The sequence below is a fragment of the Gorilla gorilla genome, chromosome 21 (assembly GCF_029281585.2).
Source record: "Gorilla gorilla gorilla isolate KB3781 chromosome 21, NHGRI_mGorGor1-v2.1_pri, whole genome shotgun sequence".
NCBI lineage: Eukaryota > Metazoa > Chordata > Mammalia > Primates > Hominidae > Gorilla > Gorilla gorilla.
Genome location: NC_073245.2, coordinates 50,135,627 through 50,155,892, shown reverse-complemented (window position 1 = coordinate 50,155,892; position 20,266 = coordinate 50,135,627). Strand labels below are relative to the sequence as shown.

Genomic DNA, 20,266 nt, shown 5'->3' with positions numbered 1-20,266 from the left:
AAGCTCCGCCTCCCGGGTTCACGCCATTCTCCTGCCTCAGCCTCCTGAGTAGCTGGGACTACAGGCACCCGCCACGACACCCGGCTAATTTTTTGTATTTTTTAGTTGAGACGGAGTTTCACCATGTTAGCCAGGATGGTCTTGATCTCCTGACCTTGTGATCCACCCGCCTCGGCCTCCCAAAGTGCTGGGATTACAGGCGTGAGCCACCACACCCGGCTGACCAGTGGTTTTCAAACTGTCATCTCCAACACCAGCAGCATCAGCATTATATGGGAATTTGTTAGAAATGCAAATTATTGGACACCACTCCAGTTCTACTGAATCGGAAACTCTGCAGTGGGGCCCAGAAATTTGCATTTTAACAAGCTAATTTTAACAAACAGCATGATTCTGATGCATGCTAAAGTTTGAAAACCACTGACCTGGATAGACACACGTAGTAGGGATGGATAAAGGTCCCAAACCATGCCTCTTGAGTCTAGTTGAAGGACCTGAAGATGTTCAACCTCAAGAAAAAAAGATCTGACCAATCTGAGTAAGGATCAGATAAAAGAAGATGCCAGCTTTGTTCTCTGTCAACCCAGAGATAGGACCAAGAGTGGAAAACACTGGGCAACAAAAATAGCATGATGGATTAGAGAAGGTGCTCTAGGCTGCAAGTAACAGACAACTGACCCAAACCGTACTTCATTGTAAGAGATGTATCCATTGACAACAGGAGTCCAAAGGTAGAGTAGTTCTGTGTCTGGCTAAGCCACCAAATCAACTGTGTCCTCAAAGACCCAGGTTTTTACCATCAATCATCTCTGCCGTCTTCAGTAGGTCAGCAGCTCTCCTCATGGGTGCCTAGCAGTGGAAGAAGCGCCCAGCCTAACATGGTCAGACACCAAGAAGCAGAGGAGGAAAGCATGTCTTCCTTGTGTCTCCTTTTAAAAGTTAAGAAACTTTTTCCACGAGGGACTCCCCCTTCCCTTCAGCAGATGTCCCCTCAGATCACAAGAAACCTTTTCCAAGAGGGACTCCCTTTTCCTTCCAGCACATGTGCCCTCAAATTTCACCTCAGGTCATATAACACTTCTAAGCCAGTCCTTAGAAAAATGAAAGAAAGATGAAAAAAGCAAGAAAAATGAAATTGTAGGATTGGCTTAGACCAAGGCTTATCAACCTCTTCTGTTTAGTGGACCCGTCTGGCAGTCTGGTGAAGCCTATGGATGGATGCCTTCTCATAATACTGTTTTAACTACATAAAATAAAATGAAACATAAATAAATAAAATGATAGAATTGCAAAGAAAACCAATTATATTGAATACAGCTTTCAAAATATATTTTTAAAAGTATGTTACAGGAACAAATATGCTTCTTTATTAGCATGTTAAAATCTAGCAGCTGATCTAATAACTATAATTTTGAAGCAGCAATGAGTGTAAACAATATTGTGAGATACCTGCAACAGATGTTTTGTGATATGAAAAAATATTTCACTTCTTTTGGTGACAAAATCACAAGTACTGCTAATGCAACTGTGATTTGTTCCTTACATTCATAAGAGAAGCAAATACTAAATTTCAGTTAAATGTTAGTGAAAATAAAGGTGTAGCTTCTTTTCCTTTTCCCCCATCCAAGTTTGTGAATCCTATGCATTCCATCCACAGACTCCTTGGTTGAGGTAGTCTGTGGACTGCATGTTAAGAGCCCCTGGCTTAGACCAATCAAGATACACACGCTGAGAGACTAGGCAAGTCTTTTCTGAGACAAGTGGTCTGAAAAGAGTGAAAAAAACCTAAACTAATGGGACTAAATCAAGAAGAAAAAAAAAGAGGAGGAGAGGAGGAGAAGGAAAAAAAAGAATTAGGATTAGGGAGAGGGTGGGAGAGGCTGGAGGCAAAGTAGGACATAGCTCCAGGGTCTGCTCTAGGTCGGGTCAGCAAGGGCTGTTTTCAGAAGGAAAATGCATCTCATCCCTGAGGGGAGAGACATTGTCAAAGGGACTCAGACACCAGATGGTGCACATACTAGGATTCCTGCCAACCCTGGCATTCTTTCATTTCCCCAATTTTATTTACTTTTGTTTCCCGATTGGTTCTCTTTAAATATTTATAGATGTTTCAAGTTACAGATGTAATCCTCGCCCTTTACAAATAGTCAGCCTCCTAGGATGTATGTATTTCTTCTACCCCACTTCTCAGAAATGACCACAGTGCTCAGCGTGGAGTCTGTCTTTTCCAGTCACTTGTTATGCGCAAGTGATTTCCAATACCTCACAAACTTTAGCATGAAGGAAACTTATCATTAATGGCCAGGCACAGTGGCTCATGCCTGTAATCCCAGCACTTTGGGAGGCTGAGGCGGGAGGATCACATGAGGTCAGGAGTTTGAGACCAGCCTGGCCAACATGGTGAAACCCCCTCTCTACTACAAATACAATAATTAGCCAGGCGTGGTGTTGTGAACCTATAATCCCAGCTACTTGGGAGGCTGCGGCAGGAGAATCGCTTGAAACCGGGAAGCAGAGGTTGCAGTGAGCTGAGATTGCACCATTGCACTCCAGCCTGGGCAACAAGAGTGGGACTCCATCTCAAAATAAATAAATTAATTAATGTAAAAAAAGAAACTTATCATTAATGCAGATCCCCCAGGCCCTGCTCGTCCCACTCCCCATGCTGGTAAATGAGAGCAGCCTCACTGTGCGAGATGCTGAGCTCCGTGTCCCCTCAAATTCTCCAAGGAAACCGAAGTTCAAATGGGAGGAAGTGGATCAAATGCCATATACCTCAAAGGTGGCAGAGCTGGGATTCGAACCCATGTCTATCAGACCCCAAAGCCCCTGCTCTAAATGTTATACCTGTTGGCTTCCAGGGCTACACCTGAAGGTGACTAAGGCAAAGTACTGAGTGTCATTCCAAAAATGTTTTCCTTTTGTCTGGAAGGTGGTGGTGGGGTGGTGTTGAGGTGGGGAGTACAGACATAGTCCTAGAACCTGGCTTAAATGGTGCCAGCTTGAAATGAACATTCATACTGAAGTGTTTGTGTGCCTCATCAATCGGGTTTGAGTCTCCTAAAACATTCACAAGAGACTCCAGAAGTATATTCAAAGTCAGCATTACAAACAAAAGAAGCATTCTCATTAAAGTTAAAAGCAAGACAAAGATGTTCTAAAGCAGTTCTATCATTTAACATTGTCTTGGAGATACTGGCCAATTCAATTAGTCCAAAGAAAGAAATAAAAAGTATATAGATTTGCAAAGAAATGAGGGAGATCATCTTGCTTGCAGATATCAGGTACCTGGTGGGGGAGGGAGGAATCAAGTGAAAACCAGTGCAAGCAATACTGAGTCAATAAAGTGGCCGATACATAAGCTAAAATACAGAAGCCAATAGCCTTCACAAAGAACAACTAGTTAGACCACGGACCGGTACCAGTTTGTGACCTGTTAGGAACCGGGCCATATAGCACGAGGTGAGCAGCAGGCAAGTGAGCATTATCGCCTGAGCTCCGCCTCCTGTCAGATCAGCAGGGGCATTCAAGTCTCATAGGAGCGTGAACCCTATTGTGAACTGCGCATGTAAGAGATCTGGGTTGCATGCTCCTTATGAGAACTGAATGCCTGATGATCTGAGCTGGAAGAGTTTTATCCCCAAACCATATCCCACCCTGTGCCCCACCACCCAGTCCACGGAAAAATTATTTTCCAAGAAACCAGTCACTGGTGCCAAAACGGTTGGGGACTGCTGAGTTAGAAGACATAATAGAAGAAAACAGTTAATTATAATAGTAACAACAAAAAGTATTTAGGAATTAATTCAACAAAAATATGCAGGGTGTCACCCACAAGACCACCAGGATGGCTAAATAGGAAGGAAAGCTTTATTGGTGATATCAGTTTGCATACCACAAAGAGAAAGTCTCTAGCACAGGCCAAAGGTGCCCTCTCTTCAAAGAGGGAAAGTACGGGTTGGGTTTTACGACTCACAGTGCTGGTATTGTACATATTCAGCAGGTTTAGGGGAAAAGCTGTACGTATTTATGAGGGGAGCCGAGTGCATGCATAATGGGTAAGCATACATATAACATACATCCCATGTTCACTTTAGGGTGGGTTGTTTGTTTATTTGAGATGGAGTCTCGCTCTGTCACCCAGACTGGAGTGTAATGGCATGCTCACTGCAACCTCCGCCTCCCAGGTTCAGGCAATTCTCCTGCCTCAGCCTCCCGAGTAGCTGGGATTTCAGGGGCCCGCCACCAAGCTGGCTAATTTTTGTATTTTCAGTAGGACAGGGTTTCACCATGTTGGCCAGGCTGGTCTTGAACTCCTGATCTCAAGTGATCTGACCACCTTAGCCTCTCAAAGTGCTGGGATTACAGGTGTGAGCCATCGCACCCGGCTAGGGTGGGTTTTAGCATGAAAAGGAAGTGGAATGTGGCTCTATCAAAAGATGAAGTATAGGACACAAAGACAGTATGTTTCTGTGTTTGTTTGTTTGTTTTTTGACATAGCGTCTTTCTCTGTCGCCAGGCCGTAGTGCAGCGGCGCGATCTCAGCTCACTGCTACCTCTGCCTCCCGGGTTCAAGCAATTCTCCTGCCTCAGCCTCCCGAGTAGCTGGGACTACAGGCGCCCGCCACCATGCTCGGCTAATTTTTGTATTTTTAGTAGAGATGGGGTTTTACCATTTTGGCCAGGATGGTCTCGATCTCCTGACCTTGTGATTCACCCGCTTCGGCCTCCCAAAGTGCTGGGATTACAGGCGTGAGCCACCGCGCCCTGCCTGTTTCTGTATTTTAACTTATGTGTCCAGCCACTGTATTGAATTTGTATTGCTTGTACTGGTTTTTCACCTGATTCCTCCTTCCCCCACCAGGTACATGGTATCTGCAGCCTCTATAAACTGCTGAAACTGGCTTAAGGTCTGCAGTTGCTTATCAGAAGATAATGATTGTAGGCTGGGTGCTATGGCTTACGCCTGTAATCCCAGCACTATGGGAGGCCAAGACGGGCGGATCACTTGAGCTCAGGAGTTTGAGACCAGTCTGGCCACATGGCGAAACCCCATCTCTACGAAAATCACAAAAATTAGCCAGGCTTGGTGGCACAGGCCTGTAATCCCAGCTAACTCAGGAGGCTGAGGCAGGAGAATCTCTTGAACCTGGGAGGTGGAAGTTGCAGTAAGCTGAGATTGTGCCACTGCACTCCAGCCTGGGTGACAGAGTGAAACCCTGTCTCAAAAAACAAAAAACAAAAAATGAATGATTGTAGAGCAGATCCTCTGTCCAATCAGAGTTGCAGTGGTCTGGGTTGTAAATCAGAACTGATAGCTCCGTTAGTTAGGCAGTTTAGCCATAGGAATTTAAAATTTTGCCAGGCCAGCCAGCCCCTGAACCCTCAACCCCTAAGTAACTGTTTCCTTAACCTTTGGGTGCGTCTTAGTTGATGAAGGGGCGCATCACAAAGGGCGATAGGAAGAAAACTTCTAAATGCTCTCTCCTCTGCATCATCTTATAAAAAATTTTAAACATGCATAAAAGTTGAAATAATTTGGTAGAGAGAACGTTCTTATACTCACCATTTTGATTCTAAAATTAACATTTTCTATATTCCACACATACTGTCTATTATCAATCCATACCTCTATCACATATCTATGCATATCTACTGCCCTCTAGTCATGCAAAAATTTATCTTATTTTTAAAATACTCTTTGGAGAAGCACAAAAATGAAGTCTTTTTTTTTTTTTTTTTTTTTTTGAGAGGGAGTCTCGCTCTGTCGCCCAGAAAGCAATGGCATGATCTCGGCTCACTGCAACCTCCGCCTCCCGGGTTCAAGCGATTCTTTCACCTCAGCCTCCCGAGTAGCTGGGATTACAGGTACCTGCCATCGTGCCTGGCTAATTTTTGTATTTTTACAGAGACTGGTTTTCACTATGTTGGCCAGGCTGGTCTTGAACTCCTGACCTCAGGTGATCCACCTGCCTTGGCCTCCCAAAGTGCTGGAATTACAGGCGTGAGCCACCGCGCCCAGCCAAGGAGTCTTAAAATAAGAGGGAGTACCAAGGAGGAGAATGTTGAGACAACATAGAAAGACATTGTTATAGGCCAGGCATGGTGGCTCACACTTATAATCCCAGCACTTTGGGAGGCTGAGGCAGGCAGATCACTTGAGCTCAGGAATTTGAGACCAACCTGGCCAACAGATGAAATGCCAGGTGTGGTGGCAGGTGCCTGTAATCCCAGCTACTCAGGCGGCTGAGGCAGGAAAATGGCTTGAATCTGGGAGGTGGAAGTTGCAGTGAGCCAAGATCACGCCACTGCACTCCAGCCTAAGTAACAGGGTGAGACTCCATCTCAAAAGAAAAAAAAAAAAGACATTGTCATAAATATATAAGTTTTTCCTGTGTTAATTTATGAATTAACATGATCCCAACTAAAATGACAATTTTTTAAGTGGATAAGATTATTCTAGTTCACATGGAAAAGCAAAGATGAATCCAGGCAAGTTGTGGAAATAAAAATTAAACAGAAAGTGCAGTCAAAAACAGCCTTAAAATGTATTAAAATAAGTTATAAAACTATAATAATTTAAACAGTGTGGTACTGACCTATGAATGAGATCAAAGGAGTAGGAAAGAAAGTTGAGAAGTAGTCCATTTATATGTGGGAGCTTGGAATATAATAATGGTAGCATTTCAAATCAGTGGGGAAAAAATAAATCATGCCAAGATGAGATAGAAAAAGTTTAAAATCTAGAAAACAATACAATTGGGTCCCCCCTCATACCTTAAAACAATTTCAATTCCTGAAGGATCAAATTTACATTTATATAAATGAAAGGAAACACAGAAATGATAAAATGGAAGATTAATATCTACAAACTACTTAACGATTAAAAACATTTACTTGACAAATACAAAAAGACACTGTAAACAAAGCCAAAAGACCAAAAATAAAAAAAAGTTTTCAATTCATCTCAGAAGGAACTCCTACAAATCAATAAGATGGCAATCAACAAGCCAGTAAAAAAGATTATGAGGTGTCAGTTCACAGAAAATGGAGCACATGTGGTTTGGTTCTTAAACAAGCAAAAAGATGGCCAATCTCACTCCCAGGAGAAATGTAAATTGAAACCACTGTAAGATTCCATTTTAGGCCTGGCTCAGTGGCTCACGCCTGTAATCCCAGCACTTTGGGAGGCGGAGGTGGGCGGATCACCTGAGGTCGGGAGTTCGAAACCAGACTGACCAACATGGAGAAACCCCATTTCTACTAAAAATACAAAATTAGCCAGGCATGGTGGCACATGCCTGTAGTCCTAGCTACTTGAGAGGTTGAGGCAGGAGAATCGCTTGAACCAGGGAGGTGGAGGTTGAGGTGAGCTGAGATCACGCCACTGCACTCCAGCCTGGACAACAAGAGTGAAACTCCGTCTCAAAAAAAAAAAAGAGATTCCATTTTAACCAACAGAGAACTGCACCAACATGTTTGATTCTGGGGTTGAAGAGACTGGGGGAGTCAGGGATTAGGTGCACATTCTCACATATATCTTGTAGGAGTATAAATTGGCCCTGCATCTGTAGAGAGTAATTTGGCAATATTGACCAAGATTTAAAATGCACAAGTTGGCCGGGTGCCGTGGTTCAAGCTCATAACAAGTTATTCTCATAACAAGAGTAATATTGTCCAATTACTCTTGGTTGATATTGCCAAATTGCCAAAGACCAGCCTGGGCAACATAGTAAGACCCCTTCTCTACAAAAAATCAAAAAATTAGCTGGGAATGGTGACACATGCCTGTGGTCCCAGCTACTCAGGAGGCTGAGGTGGCAGGACTGCTTGAGCTCAGGAGATTGAGGTTGCAGTGAGCTGTGATTACACCACTGCACTCTAGTCTGGGTGACGGAGCAAGACCCTGTCCCCTCAAAAACTTAAACGTTAAAAATGAAATGCACGACTCTTTGACCCAGCAATGTAACTTCTAGATAGTTATCCTACAAGCATATTTGCATATGTATGAACAGATTTATCATCTACAAAATTCACTGCAACATTGTTTATAATAGGGCAAGATTGGAAACAAGCTGAATGTTCATTATTTGGGGACTGGCTAAATGGATCCTCATTCATCTATGTAATGGGTGATATTAGTTTGGACATTTGGTCCTTCCAAATCTCATGTCGCAATATCATCCCCAGTGTGGGAGGTGGGGCTGGGTGGGAGGTGTTTGGGTCGTCGGGGCAGATCCCTTATGAATGGCTTGGTGCTGTCCTTGCAATGGTGAGTTCCTGTGAAATCTGGGTGTTTAAAAATGTGGGCACCTCCCCACTTGCTCTCTTGCTCCTGCTTTTGCCACATGACGTGCCTGCTTCTGCTTCACCTTCCGCCATGATTGGAAGCTTCCTGAGCCCCTCACCAGAAACCAAGACGACGACGGTGCTATGCTTATAAGCCCTGCGAAACTGTGAGCCAATTAAACCTCTTTTCTTTTTATAAATCATCCAGTCTCGAGTATTTCTTTATGGCAATGCAAGAACAGCCTAATAAAATGGAATATTCTATAGCAATTAAAAAATCCACGTGGAACCATCACCAAGATGTATTGTCATCTTGAGGGCCACTAGTTAACTATAGGTGCTGGCAGGTGGGAGTCTGAAGGCCAAGATGGGGTCTGGACATCTGAACTTAAAACAAGCACCCCCGGCCCATGCTATTCTTATGCTGGCACAAAGGGGAAAGCGGCCCACAGCTACTCTGGAGGTGCACTGAGGTTTTTCTGAGCCTTCTGAATAGGGCCTGGGGACTCCCTTTAAGAAATTCCCTCCCCCAGCCGGGTGCGGTGGCTCACACCTCTAATCCCAGCACTTGGGAAGCCAAGGTGGGTGGATTACTTGAGGTCAGGAGTTCGAGACCACCCTGGCCAATACAGTGAAACCCTGTCTCTACTAAAAATACAAAAATTAGCCAGTTGTGCCTGTAATCCCAGCTACTCAGGAGGCTGAGGCAGGAGAATCGCTTGAACCCGGGAAGTGGAGGTTGCTGTGAGCCAAGATCACACCATTCCAGTCCAGCTTGGGTGTCGCAGCAAGACTCCGTCTCAAAAACCAAACAAAAAAGGAATTCCCTCCCCCAACCTCATGTTTCTCTACCGCTCCCATCTCCACCCCCCACCAGCTGCGCCTTGAGGACAGGCAAACTTTGTTCTGGCTTCACATAAAGATCACAGCAATATTAATAGAAGCCAGAATTTCCTAAGCGCCTCCCCATGCCCGATGTGGGCACTGTGGTCAGGAGCATCTTGTTTCATTTAGAAGCTTTATTTGGATATCATTCACGTCCCACACAGTTCACCCACTTAGAGTGTGCGTTCAATGGCTTTTTCTATATTCACACAGTTGTGCAACCATCACCACAATCAATTTTAGAACATTTCCATCATCCCCAAAAGAAACTCATACCCATTAGCAGTCACTTCCCACTCTCCTCTCCCCTAGTTCCAGGCAGTTACCAATCTGATTTCCATCTCTGTGGATTTGCCTATTCTGGGCATTTCATATAAATGGAATCACACAATATGTGGCCTTTTGTGTCTGGTTGCTTTCGCTTAGCACAGTGTTTTCAAGGCTCAGCCACAGTGTAGCATGTAGTGAGTGTCAGAATGTCACTCCTTTTTATTGCCAGATAATATTCCATTGTCTGGATATACCACTTTTTTTTTTTTTTTTTTTTTTGAGACGGAGTCTCACTCTGTCTCCAGGCTGGAGTGCAGTGGGGCGATCTTAGCTCACCGCAACCTCCAACTCCCTGGTTCAAGCGATTCTCCTGCCTTAGCCTCCCTCTCCTGCCTCAGCCTCAGCGATTCTTCTCCTTCTGAGTAGCTGGGATTACAGGTGTGCACCACCACATCCGGCTAATTTTTGTATTTTTAGTAGCAACAGAGTTTCACCATGTTGGCCAGGATAGTGTTGATCTCCTGACCTCGTGATCTGCCCGCCTCGGCCTCCCAAAGTGCTGGGATTACAGGCGTGAGCTACTACACCCAGGCTGATATACCACATTTTATTTAGCCATCCATTATTTGATGGACATGGGGGTTGTTTCCATTTCTTGGCTATTATAGATAATGCTGCTATAAACATTCAGGCATGGGCTTTTATGTGGTCATGTATTTTCAGTCCTCCTGGGCTGATACCTAGGAGCGGAATTGCTCAGTCATTTGGTAACTCTATGATTAACCTTGAGAGGAGCGCCAGACTGTTTTCCAAAGCAGCTACATCCTTTTATATTCCCACCAGCAGTGCATGAGGGTTCCAATGTCTCCACATCCTCGCCAGTACTTGTTAGTGTCTGTCTTTTTTATTCCAGCCGTCCTCATGTGTGTGAAGTGGTAACACATTGTGGTTTTGATTTGCACTTCCCCAGGAGCATCCCCATGGTACAGAACAGGGAACTGAGGCTCAGAGAGGTGAAAAGCCCTGCCTGCGGCCATGGGGCAAAGATGGACAGAAGCAGGATTCTAACCCAGGCACCTTCTTCTTCTTTTGTCTGTCTTCCCAGTGGAACAAGAAAAATCCCTCTAAGGAGGTTGGGGGGACCCCTCTATGGGAGTAAAATGGCCAGGGATGGGACAAAGACCCTTGGGAGGGTTGGATGAGACCCTGTGGAATATCAGAACTTCCTGTGGAAAGCCCTTCACTAGTGCCTGGTGCATAGGAGGTGCTCAGGGCTGGTGAGTATTGTTATCACTCTAGCATGACATAGATCCTCCCACACCCTCCTAGAGGGACCTGGGCCTTCCAGAACCAGCCTTGTATGTGGAGATTTCTGGAAGAGACCATATTCATTGAGTTCAGGCTAGCCAGTGGCCTGAGAGGACCACAGGTCATAAGACCATCCATCCCTGGCATACCTGGATTCTGCTGCAGGAGCAGAGTCCTGACTACTTCATAGCCTGGTTATTATTCATGTCCTCATCCATCCATCATCTATCTATCCATCTATTCTCCAGCCCACCCTTCTCTGAACCTCATTGTCCTCATCTGAACACAGAGGATGCAAGGCCTGCCTCAGGGCTACTGTGGCGATCAGCACAGGGCCGGGACACGGGGCCCAGGGCCAAGGTCAATCATCATTTCAACAGTTCCCAATCTCCAAGGGGTGCCTGTGGTTTCTGCATGTTGCAGAGCAAGGACCAGATGGCTACTCTGGCTATGAGGGCTTGACCTGAGAGCCCCAGGTGGACACATCCTCAGGCAGATTCTCAGCAGGACCATAGTGGGTGGGACCCTCGGCTGGAATAAGCCAAGGGGAGTCAAGAGCCCAGGGTGTAGTATGGGATGGCAGGGACCGGGGAGGTGGTCCAGACCTGGCAGAAACAAGACAAACAGACTTTACAGCTAAGGGAGGTCTGAGTTCAACAACTCTGTGACTTTGGGCAAGCTACTTAACCTCTCTGAGCCTGTTTCCTCAACTGGAATAAGGGGTTGTTGATACCTCATAAGAGAAAATGAGATCCCAAAGTAAAGTGCCTAAGCCTCTGACCTGATAAATCCACTAGGAGAATCTCAGGCTCATGTGCACCAGGAGATCCCGACCAGCGTGCTCACAGCAGTGTTGTTGGTAAGTCATAGTACCCAGTCAGGAACACACTCCAATTCTTGTCAGCAATACAATGGATAAGTAAGTTGATAGATGGTGAGATAGTCATACAGTGAAATATTATACAGCAATAAAGGTGAACAAATTACAGACACATGCAGCAACATAGATGAATCTCACAAATATAAGACATGAGAAATACAGTATGATTCTGTGCATATGCAGGTCAGACAATGGAGGAAACTCACATACATTGTTTAAAATGACATACACGGGGGAGGGCAGAGGAGGGGGAGAACAGTGGGAAAATAGCTCATGCATGCCAAGCTTAATACCTAGGTGATGGGTTGATAGGTGCAGTAAGCCACCATGGCACACTTTCACCTATATAACACACCTGCACATCCTGCACATGCACCCCGGAACTTAAAATAAAAAATAAATACGACATACACATAGGTAGTAAGACTACAAAAAGAACATAAAGAATGGGATTATCAGCTGGGCACAGTGGCTCACACCTGTAATCCCAGCACTTTGGGAGGCCGAGGCAGGTGAATCATTTGAGGTCAGGAATTTGAGACCAGCCTGACCAACATGGCGAAACCCCGGTTCTACTAAAAATACAAAAAAAAAAAAAAAAAAAACTGCTGGGCACAGGGGCTCACGCCTGTAATCCCAGCACTTTCGGAGGCTGAGGCGGGCAGATCACGACGTCAGGAGATTGAGACCATCCTGGCTAACGTGGTGAAACCCTGGCTCTAATAAAAATACAAAAAAATTAGCCAGGTGTGGTGGCACATGCCTATAGTTCCAGCTACTTGGGAGGCTGAGGCAGGAGAATCACTTGAACCCAGGAGATGGAGGTTGCAGTGAACCGAAATTGCACCACTGCACTCCAGCTTGGGTTGCAGAGCGAAACTCCATCTCAAAAACAAAAAGAAAAAAGAATGAGATTACCTTAACTGTGGGGACAGTGGCTGCCTCTAAGAGGGAGGAGAAGGGATAGGTGGAAATGACACATCAGGCTTGGGGAGGTTCTCTTTTGGGGTGCTATGTTTGGTAGGTAGTGGCTACACAAGTATCTGCTTTACATTATTTACAAAACTGTGTAAACATGTTTTATGCAGTCTTCTCTGTAGGTGATTATCTCAGAAGCAAAGAATAATTCGAGTGCCTGGTAACAGGATTGGAGCTGAACAAAAGCTGGTTGTCTCCCACCCTCTCCCTCTGCCCCCACCGGTCCTGTGCTCTGCACTGTGAAGCCAGGCGCTGCTTGGGGTGCAAAGCAGGAGAAAGATGCTGAGTGAGGCGTGGGTGTGAGCTAGCCACCTGCTCTCCTGCCTCCACCCCACACACCGCCCCCAGGCACAAATGCCCCAGAAAGACAATGCCCAGAGGTTTTTTTAAAACCGCTTTATTCAGGTTGGCTGGTAGTCACGGACTGGATCATGTATACAGGGCAACCCACCCCTAGGCAAAGCCCTCGGCCTCTCCCACCTCCCCCACGTCATCACTGAGCTGCGGCAGCCAGAGGTGCGAGCCAATTCCGAGGAGAATTGGGTCCAATAGAAATATTTACAAATAACCAGGGGGCAAGTGTGCCCGTGATCGGGAATCGTGAGGGAACTGAGTACCAGGGGGCCCTTGGCTCCCAACAGCCCCAGGCCCTGGGGTGGACTTGGCACAGGACCAAAGAGGGAGCTGGGGCATTGGGGGGCCGGCAGAGGGGGACTCCTGGGAGAGCCTTGAAGGCCCTCAAAGGGGTCCTGCTGGTGCAAAACTCTGCCTGGGGCCATGGGTCCGAGGGAAAGGCCCCTCCCTTCTGACTCGCCGTGTGACAGGGCAGAGAATCCTGGATCCCCTGCATCCCTGGAGGGTCGCACAGGGAGCTGAACAGGAAGGACCCGCCAGGAGGTGGTGCGGCATCTCGCTGTTCCCCTAGGCCTCCATGAGTGACCCTGCAGAGCCACTGCCCCAGAAGGGCCCTCCTGGGTTCCCTGGGTCTTCACCAGGGGAGAGGCCCTAGTTCTGCTCAGAAGATTCAAGTCCATATTCAGGGAGGGGTCACTGTCCACACCCCCAGGTCCAAGTGAGGGATGGTAGGAGGAGGGAGGTGAGGCTGGGGGGTCCCGGCTCAGGACAGGATGGGGGACAAGCAAGCAAAGCAAAACACTGGACTCCACAGAAGCTGGTGACAGGAAGGGGGTGGCCCCGGGCCCCAGCATGGTCCCTGCCCCAGTGTTCAGGGCGGTTGGCCCCTTGGTGCCCAGGGCCACCTTCTCCGAGCTGGGTCACCGCAGGGGTCTGAAAGGGCAGGGATGGGTGGGGCTTACATGCTGAGCAAGGGGTGGTGGAAAGAGGGCCGACATGGTGGCCACAGGCGGCCTCGGGGATGGGGTGCGGCTGGACGCAGGCAGTCCGTCCCCGGTGGTCTGGCGGCTCCTCATGCACTCTGTACAGCGTGGGGGCGGATGGGCAGGGGCAGGGGCATCAGTCTAGAGGCTGCAGGCCTCCTGGTCCACCGAGCGCTTCCTCAGCTCCTTGCCTGGCTTGGGGGGCGGCGGGGCGGGCGCGGCGGGAGGGGCTTCGGGCAGGTGCAGGACAGAGTTCTCCCCTGGCTGCACCCGCAGGTAGGCCTTGACCTTGTGGTGCCGGGCCTTGCCGTCGCTGAAGTCGATGACACGGCACTCGTAGGTGCCTTCGTCCGTGGGCTTCACCCGGGACAGGCGCAGCTTGTGGGAGATGTTGCTGCCCACCACCTTGACCACCTGGGGGTGACAGAGAGACCGTGACCTGTCCATCCAGTGACAGCGGGGAAGAAGAAGAGTGTGGGGGGGGGGGGGGTGTCCCAGGATCGCATGCTAGGACAGGAGCCCCAGAAACACTCCCATAAGGGCCCACCGAGGTTTGCACAAGAGTGAGTTAAATAGCAAAAAAGTAAAAGCAACTGCCATGTCCACCAGCAGACCGCATAACTAAGCAGTGGCCGGTTCCCTGCATGAAGCACTGCAGAGTGGTCCGAAAGACGGAGCTAGAACTAGGCACGTGAGCTCAGTGGCAAACAGCAGAGGGAAAGCTCTCACTGCTGCCCACCCCCAGGGGATGCCATTTATGTAAACAAACACAGAAACCTACTCTATACTGGTTTTGGGGTCTTCCGGGTGTGGAAGTTTAAAATAGACAGGAGGGAACACCGGGGCCTCCTCACAGCAGTGGTAGACTCTGGGGCAGAACACAGGGGAGGAAGTGGACCTGGTGTAGACTACAAAGCAAAGTCTTCGTTTAGTCTGAAAGTTTACATTTCTTAAAAAAAAAAAAAAAAATAGAGGCGCCTGCAGTCCCAGCTACTCAGGAGACTGGGGTGCGAGGACTGTTTGAGCCCAGGAGTTTAAGGCTTGCAGTGAGCCGTGATTGCACCACTGCACTCCAGCCTACATGACAGAGTGAGACCGGTCTTTTAAAAACCAGACCAGGCCAAGTGCGGTGGCTCATGCCTGGAATCCCAGCACTTTGGGAGGCCGAGGGAGGCGGATCACTTGAAGTCAGGAGTTTGAGACCTGGGCATGTTGCCTGGGCAACATGAGGAAACCCCGTCTCTACTAAAAATACAAAAACTAGCCGGGGGTGTGGTGGTGCATGCCTGTAATCCCAGCTGCTCGTGAGACTGAGGCACGAAAATCACTTGAACAACCCAGGAGGCGGAGGTTGCAGTGAGCTGAGATCGCACCACTGCACTCCAGCCTGGGCGACAGTGCGAGACTCCGTCTCAAAAAAATAAATAAAATAAAATAAAATAAAATAATAAAAAACAAAACAAAACAATATAAAGGCTGACGACAAATATATCAGGATGCTAATAACTATTCACTCCACTTGGGGGGAGCAAGGATGTTTGTTATATTCGTCTTTGTACTTTGACTTTTTGTTTTATTTGGTTGGGTTTTTACATTTCTATTTTAAAATGGGAGTATTACTTATGTAGAGTAAAGTGCACATAGCCTGAGGAAATGTTTCCTGTGTGTACACCTGTGTAACCACCATCCAGAGCAAAGCATGGAACATTCGTGACCCCCTAGAGCACACCCTTCACTGAGCAATACTCCCCCTCTGGGGTCCCCCGTTTCCTGACTGACTTCTATCACCATAGATTCGTTTTTTTCTGTTTTGGAACTCTTGTATGGGTGGCTTCTTTCCTGTGCCTGGCTTTTTCAACACAACCTGTTATCGGTGAGATTTCTCCATGTTGCTGCCTGCATCTATTTGTTTGTTTGTTTGAGACAGAGTCTCTGTTACCCAGGCTGGAGTGCAGTGGCACGATCTTAGCTCACTGCAACCTCCACCTCCTGGGTTCAAGCAGTTCTCATGCCTCAGCCTCCCCAGTAGCTGGGATTACAGGCACCTGCCACCATGCTCAGCTAATTTTTGTATTTTTAGTAGAAATGGGGTTTCACCATGTTGGCCAGGCTGGTCCCGAACTCCTGGCCTCAAGTGATCAACCCACCTCAGCCTCCCGAAGTGCCAGGATTATAGGTGTGAGCCACCATGCCCAGCCATCCATTTGTTCTTTTTCATTGCTGTATAGTATTCCATCACATGCATACTGCATGATTTGTTTATGTGATCACCCGTCGATGGACATTTGTGTGATTTCCAGATTAAAGCTCTTATGAATAAATCTGCCCTGAATATAAAGTTGCTGTGGGTGTTTTTTCAATTAAAAAAGAAAAAGCAGACGGACAGTTACATAAGATACACCACTGGGGAAGCTGGCTGATGGGCACAGGAGACTTAATGACCTATTTTTGAAACTTTTCCTGAGACTATAACTCAAAATAAAAGATTAAAAAAAAAAAAAAAGGAGTTGGGCCTATGGAGAGGGGTGGTGGTGGTGGGAGGGGGCTTCTTTCCTTTCCTGGCCCCTTCTTCTTAGAAAAAAAAAAAAAAACCTTCCTGCAGCCACTGTCCTGCCTGGACAGAACAGTGGAGATCAGTTCTCAGCTGCCAGCCACTGACCCCCTTCCCAGACGGCTTTGTAGGCTCAGGTGAGTGGGCCTCAGACCTGTGGACTACTGGTCCGTCTCTTCTGGAGGGACAACGAGCTGGCCTGTTCCTGCCAAGCCCCAGCTCCTAGAGAGGGAAGCCCAACTTCTGGCTCCAGGTGGGATGCCCCTGCTGGTTACCCCTGCAGCGAGGGGGCCAGGATGAGAAAGCACGCCCTCTGCATGCAGCCTGCAGATGTTTCTGAGCCTGTGCTGGGCACTCACACGTGTGACTTCTAATCGTCTTACCAATCTGCCCTGGGGAGGGCTCTTTCATCAACACCCCAATGGGAAACTCTTGCTGACCTCACGGCCTTTGCGCGTGCTGGGCCCTCTGTCTGGGTGGGGTTCCCTGTTCATCTTCACCTGCCTGGTTCCCATTCATCCTAAATGTCACCTCCTCCAAGAAATTGACCCCCTGTCCCCACTCCCTCCTATTTCCTGCATAGCAATCTTCTCATTTTGAACCGTGTATTTGTTGACTTGATTTTGGGTTCTCTCCCTGGCTAAACCGTACCCCCCATGAGAGCAGGGACAATATTTATTTTGTCCATGTGAGTGGTTATCACAGAGCCCAGCACTCCATAAATAATCACCAACATTTGTTGAATGAATGGACCCACCCCATGACCTTCTTTCTCCAACTGAACTGGTACTCAGATGTCTTGCTTTCTAATTTTAAGTCACATGCACATGATGATATGGTTTGGCTCTGTGTCCCCACCCAAATCTCATCTCAAAGTGTAATCCCCACGTGTTGAGGGCGGGGCCTGGTGGGAGGTGATTGGATCATGGGGACAGTTTTCTCCATGCTGTTCTCGTGATAGTGAGTGAGTTCTCACAAGATCTGATGGTTTAAAAGTAGCAGTTTCCCCTTCGTTCACTCTTCTCCTGCCAACACGTAAGACATGCCTTGCTTCCCTTTAGCCTTACACCATAATTCTAAGTTTTCTGAGGCCTCCCCAGCCATGCAGAACGTTGAGTCAATTTAACCTCTTTTCTTTGTGAATTACCTAGTCTCTGGTAGTTCTTTATAGCAGGGTGAATACACATAACGATATCCACTTTGCAGATGGTGAAACTGAGGCTCCAAAAGAAGTGACTCGCCCAGAGGCATGGAGTCAGTGAGTGGCGGAACTGGGAACAGGCTCCATGCGCTCTCACCCTTCCAGTGGTGTGACAGGCTCACCGAGGGCCACCAGTGCTGGCAGGGCCACAGGGAAGGGAAGAGAGTGTCCAGCAGCAGGGAGCCTGGTCTTCCTCCCTCACGCTGAGCCTTCCCGGCTGCCCATCGTCCCCTACGTGGAGGGAAAGCCTTCAGCAGAGGCACGGAGGTGGGACCCAGGCAGGACCTCCCCATGGCAAGCAGTGGGAAACCCTCCCAGCTGCCCCTCTGGCTGTGGGGGTGCCCCCTCCCTAGTGCCAGGCCCTGCTGGAGCCCACCCTGTCCCTCTGACTCCATCACCTCCGCCCTGTGGTCCTGTGTGCTCTCTCTGGCGAGTTAGGAGATGCTGTTGCAAATGCGCAGCGGGAGCGAATTACCTCAACATCTGCTTCCCTCACGGATATTAATTATCCTTCATTTGTCAACCCTACAAGGCGCTAATGGAGTAATAATGCAAAGTGCTGGGAGCACTCGCTCCTAGGGGGAGCACCAAGCGAGGCCCAGCCCTCGGCCCACCCGCTCCCATCCCCCAGATGGGGCCACGAAGGCCTGGACGGCTCCCCAGGCAGCCAGCTCCCTCCTCCCTGTCACCCCCTCTGCCAAGAGACAGATGTGGCCTTCAGGAACAAAGCTCTTCCTCTCTCAGACAGGAGGAGGGCAGGGAGCACTGCAGGGAGTGATGGGAGGCCAGGCGCTGACCGTGACAAGCCACCAGCACTCTGGCCTCGGTTTTCTTGGGCTAAATTTGTCCGTTCATTCAACAAGCACTTAGCGAGTGCCTACCACAATGGGCCAGCCAGATCCTGGTAATGCTGGCACGCGCTGACAGTCTAACGGAGAACCTGGACCCCTAACCCATAATCAAGCAACTCAGCGAGTGAACTTCCAACAGGATGAAGGGCAAGGACACACATCAGACACGACTCCCTCCCAGTCCCTGTGGTCCATGCCTCTAAGCACAATCTGGAGAAGGCAAATCATATGATATTTTTAAGAAAAATAATAACAGCAACAGTAGTGCCAGTGGCTAATGTTTATGAAGTGCCTGATCACTGTGAGATGATGTGATAAGTTTCATCAATCTTTCTTTCTTTCTTTCTTTTTCTTTTTTTTGAGACAGGGTCTCGTTCTGTCACCTTAGGCTGGAGTGCACTGGCGTGATCATGGCTCACTGCAGCCTCAGCCTCCTGGGCTCAAGCAATCCTCCCGCTTCAGCACCCCCTCCGACCTCCTGAGTAGCTGTGGCCACAGGTGCGCACCACCACTCCTGGCCAATTTGTGTATCTTTCTGTGGAGATGGGGTCTCACTATGTTGCCAAAGCTGGTCTTGAACTCCTGGGCTCAAGCAATCCTCCTGCCCCGGCCTCCCAAAGTGCTGGGATTCTAAGCGTGAGCCACCGCGCCCAGCCAAGCTGCATCACTCTTATTTAAACCTCACAATAACCGTACGATGCAGGTGAAGAAACTGAGACTCAGAGAGGTGAAGCGATTTTCTCAAGGCCACCCAGCTGGTGACAGAGGCCACACCTTACCCACCCCTCTGGGAGCCTTCTGAACAATAAACTACAGATCGGTCTTCTCATGTCTTTCCGAGGCCCCCAATCCTCCATGTCTTGGGAAAACCCAGCCCCAAACCTCATCAGAGGCCTCTCCCGCAGGAGGGGGCCCAATATCCCTCCAGGAGCAGCCCGTTGGATTTCATCCACCACACATTATGCAGAAAGCCCTTCAGCCCAGCCCTCCAGGGCGAATGGAGAGCCCACGAAGAAAGAAGCCCCCGCATGGCGACCCGGCTGTAAATCATAATCACCTCCGCACAGGCATCGACAGGCCTTAGCAGTGCAATTAAGCACCTAATTATGCTGAAAGAGACAAGGCCGAACCCTGGCCAGGGCCAAGTTCAGCCTCCTCCCTGCTTGCCCCACAGCTCAGGCTTTTCCGGGCACTGCAGGGATACTCCGAGGCCAGCTCACATTGGGCAGGCTGGGATCGTCTTCCAGCCACGCCAGAAGAATGGATTTGTACTCGTGATGCCAACCCTTGCCTTCACGTGGCCTCCTGGCAGAGGTGAAGGCCCCAGGGAAGGTGCTGGGGTGAGGAATAGGGGTCAGATGGCTCCTGCCCCAGGCTGGGCCCTGCAATCAGCCTCTATCAGCTCCACCCAGCACTTCGCTGGCCCCTCAGCATGTTCAGAACCCAACTCAGGGTCTCCCCAGACCTGGGCCCCAGAAGGCCTTACTGCTGTAGCCAAACTCTGCAATCACCATTTCTGTTTTCCTTCTGCACTCCGCACACTCCACCCCTGAACCCACTGACCTCCTCTAAACACCATTGGACCCCTTCCCCTTCTTCCAGAATCCACATCCCCCAGCACTGGCGAAAGCAAGGTCCAGGGCTTCTCCCATCTGGGCCATCACCCCAGCCTCCTCCCAGATCTACACAACCTTCCAGCCTCTTCTTCCACAACAG

At 48.6% G+C, this 20,266-nt stretch overlaps 1 protein-coding gene across 1 annotated transcript in view; it reads right to left on the bottom strand.

Annotated features, from left to right (window-relative positions):
• Positions 1-13,920: 13,920 nt before the first annotated feature.
• VSTM2L (V-set and transmembrane domain containing 2 like) overlaps positions 13,921-20,266 on the bottom strand; it is a 41,606-nt gene continuing 35,260 nt past the window's right edge. Inside the window, exon 4 of the mRNA XM_031005051.3 lies at positions 13,921-14,361. Within this exon, the coding sequence (XP_030860911.1) occupies positions 14,089-14,361 (273 nt within the window). The 3' untranslated portion in view covers positions 13,921-14,088. The remainder of the gene's footprint in view (positions 14,362-20,266) is intronic.